General features: G+C 32.4%; 1 protein-coding gene across 1 annotated transcript; it reads left to right on the forward strand.

Moving 5' to 3' along the window:
• Positions 1–2,208: 2,208 nt before the first annotated feature.
• Positions 2,209–7,963, forward strand: LOC101488751 (probable plastid-lipid-associated protein 13, chloroplastic). The gene is made up of 7 exons (XM_004497838.4): positions 2,209–2,618; positions 3,617–3,738; positions 3,833–3,916; positions 4,065–4,161; positions 5,640–5,856; positions 6,404–6,456; positions 7,593–7,963. The coding sequence occupies exons 1-7, from the start codon at positions 2,373–2,375 to the stop codon at positions 7,686–7,688; spliced, it is 915 nt and encodes a 304-aa protein (XP_004497895.1). The 5' UTR covers positions 2,209–2,372; the 3' UTR covers positions 7,689–7,963.

Genomic DNA, 7,963 nt, shown 5'->3' on the forward strand with positions numbered 1-7,963 from the left:
TCCTCGTTGAAGAATACACAACAATATATTACAATGAGCACAATACAACCGTCTTTGCACTCTTGCTTTTAATCTTTTGTTTTATCTAAGGGTTGGTAAATGATTTTTGAGATTACAACTTTGTAAGCACCCTTTTGTGAGAGTTATTTAGAAACCCTTAAACCTTTTATTTTTGTAACATAGCCTAGTAATGATTGCATTCCTCAATATCTTGACTCTACTAAAATAAAAGATTGATAAGAATTGAACACATACGAATTGACTAGTAGTGGAAGTGTCATTAAGTTGGTGAATTAGTGGACTGAATCTATTAGATTGAAAGACTAGACATAACTACTATGTTGGTGGTGAACTAGGATAAATTGGTCATGTTGTTATGTGTTTTTTACTTATCTTTTCTATTTTCATCACTTTATTTTAATCTTGTTAAAAACGGTTTTTAATTTGAAACATAATTCCAACCCCCTTTCTTGTGTTTATCGTTCTACAATAAGTGTTGTCCCTCCAACTGCGTCCATCTAGCAATCATCATTCACATCATATTGGATCACTAAGTTGCTCCTGATGGGAGTCCCACTCGTACACTAAATGCATTGATACCGAACCATAATTTTATTCCCATGACTCTATAAAACAAAGTACATAGAATACAACAACAAACAATAAGGCTAAGATTTATATACAACCATAAAAATGAGAATGAAAAACTAAGCTTATGTTAGAAACACAAACAAAACATACATAGAAAACAAGGAACTTGTCTCCACATGTCATTCTCTCATATCATAGTTTAATTATTCATGAATGCATGTCAATGGCATTGTCAAATAAATCCTCTCATCTACCAGGATCAAATTATCACCCAACCTTTTTACCGCCAATGTCCTCCTAATTACCAAGAGAAACGCTGCTTGAAATCATGTAGAGTCTAGGTGTTATAAGTTGATTTGCATCTAAACGACCCAAATAACCTAACCCTACTGTTATCTTGCCAAGTGCACTTCATATAATTAACTTTGTTGTGATCTAGGCTAGCAATTGACCTCGTACGCCCATACACATGGTAGTGGACTTCACCACAACAACATAATGCAAATGTGTGAGTTTTGTAATCCCTTGATCATTTCATGAGTTATGAAATTTTCTACCCCTGGTACGACTTTGTCGTTTACTTTACAAAATGTTTTCCAAACCATTAGAACTTTAGTATAGTTTTCATATCTATTGAGGCAAAATCCTAAATTAATATTTTGAAGATAAACAAACAAGTTAATTAATTTCTAATCATGATTCTTATAGTGTTGCTATTTAACTTGTATTTTTTAGTGTAGTATTCGAAGATAGGTAATCATATACAACCGTACAACAACACAAGATCATTATTGTATATAAAAGATCATTCTGAACATTCTAGTTCATAAGAGCAATGTGGACTAACCAAGATCATTTTGGTGTTGGACAACATCAATCTAAGCAAACCAATATTATTTTGGTTTTTGACAGTATCAACCTTATCAAACAAGATCATTCTGAATAATTCATTTTAAAGATAAAAATAAAATGAATAATTTTCCAAAATACGGATCTTAAGTAAAACAAATATCAAGACAACTTAGAACCACAATCAAACCCAAAAGATTAAACATGGAATTTTAATTTATAAATTTTAGATTATAACTTTTGTTATTTACATATTTATCTCATAGTCAAAATTAACCCCATGGGCAATTAATGGATTTTTATGGTTCCAATCAGAAAATTTAATAAGATTTGTTTAACCTTGTTAATATGAAAGAAGACCATTAGAAGAGTTGAACCAACGATAAAGAAAAATTTAAATAACATATTAGAATATGTATGTGCATCCTTGTAAACATGAATATTATTAAAGTTTTATTTTATTTTACTGAAATATAAAAATCTAGAAAAATATTAAAATTATATTTATAAAATATTAAGAGTCTGATTAAATAAGAGTGAAAATATTACAAGAGAGATTATGTGAGATCCATATTTTTTGCATTAGTACATGTAAAAATTCAAGGTATTTATAAAGATAAATGAAGTTCCCATCTTATTTATAAAGATAAAGAAAATTATGAACTATTAATTAGAGTAATAGGTAAAATTAGAGTAACCTATTCTCAACTAAATATTTAAAGAAAAAAGATATTTAGAACATGGCATGAAGCTCACCGTAGCTTGTAGGTTGGGATTAGGACAAATCCAGTGAAACTGAAAACTGTAAAGACTGAATAGTTAAAACAAACAAACAAAAACACCACACACGCACCCGTGGTTAGCAACACTTTGATTTCATTTCATTTTGAGAACTCATTCATTCCCTTTTTCTTCATCGAAACAATTTATCAATGGCTGCTTCTGTTTCCGCTTCACATCTCTGTATTTCAACAATCACCACTTCTTGCATCCCTTCTTCATCTTCTTCTTCTTCTTCTTCTTCTTCTTCTTCATGGAAAGTATCCTCATCATCCTCACGCTCCACGTGGCAGAAACGTGTCTGTTGCAGAGCTATGGTTCAGATTCAGACTGGTGCACCCGCCGCTTATGCCAAAGAAATGGAACGCCTTTCCGCTAAAGAGTCGCTTCTCCTCGCTGTTAGTCACTCCCTCATTTCCCTTAATAATCTTGTTAATTCATTAACTAATTGGTGTTCCTCATTGTTTAATTTTTGTTATTTATTTAGTTTTTATGGTATGTTTTAGTAAATTAATTTACGAGGAAGGGGGAAAATTTGGAATGATTATAATTTACTTACATTTATTAGGTACTAAGTAAGTACTAAGTAGTAGGTAGGATTTGGACCTAGGTTCATTTTTCGTTCCTGTTATTGACTTTACCCCTTTTGAATTCCGAAACAAATGATTTTTTTTTTGTTTATTTTGTGATTGTTATTTGTGGTAAAATTAAAAGGAAAATCGTGCAGATGTAGAATGTTGTGCTTCAAGTTTGCTTTACTTCTCATTTTCCTCCTTAATTCATGATATTCGTACCCAACGAATTATGATTCTGTTAGGGAAGCTAAAAAATAGAGAAGGAAACTGTGATAGAAATAAATTTCTGTAAATTCAATAAGGAGAAATTTGTTATTGTTGTTTTCTTTTTCTGTCATGGATTTGAGTGTTGAAAACTAATATAATTATATGATTGAAGATTGAAAAAGAGTGGAGTATTTCTACAAGGGTTATAAAAAGAATTATTAAGTAAAAAAAAAAACAGTTACAAATTATGGAGTATTGTGATATGACAGCTAAAAGGAACTAACTACATAGATTGTTGGAATTCAAGTGTCAATGGTCAATTCCATATTGACTAAGAATGAGCTAAATGAAAGACACATAAGAGAGCTGATACATATACTCGATGTCTTAAGATTTTGGGTGGATATGTGGTGTTTAGGTCTCTTGGTAGTCCGTATCTTTAGTCTGTTGTTGCTGTGAGTGCTCCCCGATTTCCCCAACAAGATTAAAATGAAGTTGATTACATATTTTTTTTACCGAAGTGAAGTTGATTATATTGTATATCATACAATCTAACAGTTTTTGCAAATGGTCAAACTTGGACTTAAACATATTTACTCTGGAGACACTTTCAGTTTAAAGATGCAGGGGGTTTTGAGGCCTTAGTCTCTGGGAAGACAACTGAATATCAAAGAATTGATGTGAATGAAAGGATAACTGGTCTCGAGCGGCTTAATCCAACACCGCGACCCACGACGTAAGGGACTAAAAACCTCCATATCTATACATTTTTTTTAAATATTCATGTCTATACGTTTTGAATGAGATGTTCATGTGCTTTTTTGCTACAGGTCACCCTTTCTGGAAGGGCGATGGAACTTTGAGTGGTTTGGTCCTGGATCTCCTGGGTTGTTTGCGACTAGGCTTATTTTTGAGTGAGTTCTATATCTGAAGATTTTATTTTACCTTGTCAATCTTTGAGTTTCCTCTTGGAGCTTTGGATTTGCCACTATATCTGCCCTTAAATTTGGCTTGATCTCACCTTTTAGTTGCAATTCTTCAATGTCCTTTATATGTTTGCAGGAATTTTCCTTCAAGTTTAGCTAAGTTGTCAAAAATGGATGTCTTTATCAAGGACGGAAATGCAAAGATTACTGCAAACACTACGTTTTTAAACTCGGTACTTCTTTGTAGTGTCTAAATTTTTACTCATATAAATCTTACACCAGCATTCAGAAAGCATTGCAAACTTCTTTTATAATTTGCTTTCAGCTTGAAAATTGAACCCCTCTACCCCATTAATACTGTATTTATTTTAAGCATTTTTCCTCTTCCAATATTCATAGGGATTAGTGACTAATTCTATGTGAATTACATGGTCTTGAGTAGTTTTTTGTTGCATGAGTTTTAGTAACTCGAATTCTTTTGGGGTGGAGAACTCAGGTTGATCTTTAACTTATATTGGTTGTCTAATTATGCAGCAAAGTAACAGCAACCATGCATGTAACAGCAACCATGCATATTCACCTCTTGAGTAGCATGTAAATATATACTTTATACTGTACTTCAAACAAAAGTTAGCTTAGCGTATATCTTTGGCACTGATTATGCTCAGAAGCAATCTTAATATTCGTTTAATATTTTGGTCATCTTAAAGAAGTACGTGAAAACGATTAAATTATTTCGACATATCATGTATCTCGTATATTGCTTTTCAGAGGCATATGTTGATCTCAAGTAAGAGCGAGTCAATGTACCTGAACTCAATGATGTTAATTACACATTTTATTTCTAATTACACTTTTTACTTCTATTAACTTGGTCTTGATGCAATCATGAAAAGAAAAAGAAAATGTAAATGTCATTGTTGTGGCATTAGATAGACTTGGAGAAGGTTTTGGGGATAAACTTCTTTTTTATGTTTTCTATCATTTCTTTTATGACATGTGTTGCCAAGAAATCGATAACTAATGCGAACCTAAGAGCAACCAATTTGAAAATAATGGTAGTCATATGGGTGGATTTGATGCAGTTCAGGCACAACTATATGTCTGTTCCTAAAATTTTATAAGGATAAAATTTCTGTTTTAGAAGAAGCTATGGGAAGTGGGAAACAGCAAAGAGTAGGAAAAATTAAGAATGGGACAAACGGTATTGATTACACATAAATACACGCTAATGTATTTTACGTCAACATTTTTTCATAAAAAGTTACTGTTAAACCTCAACTTTTAATAATATAAACTCTGAAAAGCATTTAGGACTTTTTCCTGGATATTTTAAGAATAAAAAGATGAAAAGTGCCTTGATTTTATATTATGATGGAGGTTAAGATCGAAAAGTGAACTGTTTTTTTTTTTTTATACTAAGTATAGAGCAGAACTTCACTGTTCTGTTTGTCACACTCCACTTTCAATCCAGATTCTCCAGAAAAGTAAAATTATTTCGTCCTTTTTGTTTAGACATATTTGAAAGAGGTGCCACCTTGTTTTCAGTGGTAGTTGGGTAAAGTTTGTTTAAGAATCCGTCAATATAACTTTTTAAACTATAAGTTGAATTTATTTCTAGTAGGTACTTTTAAAAAAGCAACTATAATGCCTAGAAAGAGTTTGCACCTTTTCATATTTCATTTAAAGTTGTTTTAGTTGAGTGTTGTAGATAGAAAGCAGAGTTATTCTCTCAACCAAGTTATCTGTGGAGGGTCCACTTAGAATGAAAGAAGAGTATGTGGAAGGGATTCTTGTGTCACCAACAGTTATAGAAGAGAGAGTACCAAATCAGCTTAAAGGTGCACTTGGGCAGGCAGTTAATGTTTTACAACAGCTTCCAGTACCTTTACGCGATGCTCTTGCCAATGGGCTAAAAGTTCCTCTAAGTAAGCTACCCTGATTTCAATATTCACCTCTGAACATTTTTCTCTGACTTGATTGTTCTGAAAGATATAATTCACTGTTGAATTTTAGTTTCACTATGCACCGCCAATATTGTATGCTGAAAACCTGAAACCTGCAGAAGCAATAGGCTGGGAAATGCCTATCACTAAGAGACCTGTCTTCATGTGTGGCTCTATTATTAATCATGTTAAACAATGCGTTATGCTACCTTTATAATCTATTTTTCCAGCAGCTATTGACCGCCATTTTCCAATTATAATTGAGATTTTTTTTAAGTGTTTTATTAATAAATAAAGATACATGTGGCTTTTTACCAAAACCGAAAGTCACTTGTAGGCTAGCCTGAATTGAAATGTCTTATATTGGTAAAGATATTTGCCATGATATTATGTACTGGTTTTTCTTGTGCAAAATAATTGTGCAGAAAGACGGGATATTAAAGATATTATGTAATTGATAAGTGATTATTATGTTCATGGAAAACTTTGTATTCAATATACACTTTTGATGTCGTTTTCATATTTGAAGGTGGAAGCTTTCAGAGACTCTTCATGATTTCTTATCTTGATGAGGAGATACTTGTAAGTTTCAAATTCAGTAAATAATTTTAGTAAAAATTTAATGCTTGTGTTCCCTTATAGATGACAGTGCATATAAAGCTAATGTGTGATCTCGAACTTTAATTCATGCACTAAGAAGTGCAGATATGGATACTACTTGCATTGCATCTGATCCGAGATGTTGTGGCCATTTTTTGGAATTATAGGACTTGCATAACTGGGAATTTTTGCAATTGGTCTTTTGGATATTAGTGTTTCTTGCATTATTATCAAATTGGAGTATGATGACATAAATTTTGATAATTTGCTAAAGGATGCGGTGTTGTTAAATGGTGGCTATGTTGCTACCATGGCAGAATGACATGGCCGATTTTTTGATAACCACCATAGGAAATTTCTGAAGGGATGCTCACCATGGCAGCACCATAGGCCATAATGGTGTTATATGGTGTATTTTTGCCTTCTGCCATATTCCACCACCCGCCATTGACAACTGAAAAGATGTGATGTATGTTAAACCTTTGGTCATGCTGGTTTTATGAGTTATGACCTTGATTTCCTACTAGTCTTATCATGTCGTGTATAAAGCCGAACATTGTCATACTAAATTGCTTGATGCCTCTTTGTGTAGTTTCTTGCATCTCTTTTGAACACCTTCAAAACATGGTAGGGTTACCTTTCCTCTTTGACATTTTGTATGATTCATGCTGAAAGTGTAAAGCAGCTCAGGGTGTATTACGTCTTGAAAGGAAGGCCTCAATGATGATCATGTGTTATTATATCATTCTCAGATGATATGAAAGTTACATTATTTTTGCGGTTTTACAGTATATATCGCACCATTTACTAAAATCGAATTAGTGATAGATAATTCTCCTAGATATCCTCTTAATTTTATAGCTGGATGAAAGTTCTGGATTATAGCTGTTGCCTGTTATATGTGCTGATGTGTATATATTGTCTCAAATCGTTTATCCATGCTAGTTTTGAATATCGTAGGATTCAAATGTTCTTTACTTTTTTTTATTTTCATTTTAATTTGAAATTGTGAGTCAAGTCAAGAGTAACCTTAGATCTAATGTATTATTCCATTTTTTTTACCTATAATTAAATCAAATCACGGCAATATCTGAATGATTATGCTGGTTCTGATGCAGATATTAAGGAACACATCTGGGATTCCAGAAGTATTAACAAGACTTGATGCATCGCCGTCATCTCTAGGAGAATCAAGTCCAGAGTATGTAAGCTAGAAGTTATGTATGGAAAATGATTTTTTTCCCTCCTTATTTGAGGTGTTAAATCAAATTCCTGTTCCTTTCAAGCCCCCTACATGAATATAGAAGTTTCAATTTGAAGCTGATACCATTTCTTAGTAAACCATATTTCATGTTTTAGTATCACAACAAAAGTGTGATGTAGAACTTGAGTAATACTTTTCATACAACCAATAGTGAAATAAAAAATCTGCCTGTGATCTATGGAGATACTCTGGAAATATATAATTATTGGCCTTTATTTTTGTTGC

The sequence above is a fragment of the Cicer arietinum genome, chromosome 4, assembly GCF_000331145.2.
Source record: "Cicer arietinum cultivar CDC Frontier isolate Library 1 chromosome 4, Cicar.CDCFrontier_v2.0, whole genome shotgun sequence".
NCBI lineage: Eukaryota > Viridiplantae > Streptophyta > Magnoliopsida > Fabales > Fabaceae > Cicer > Cicer arietinum.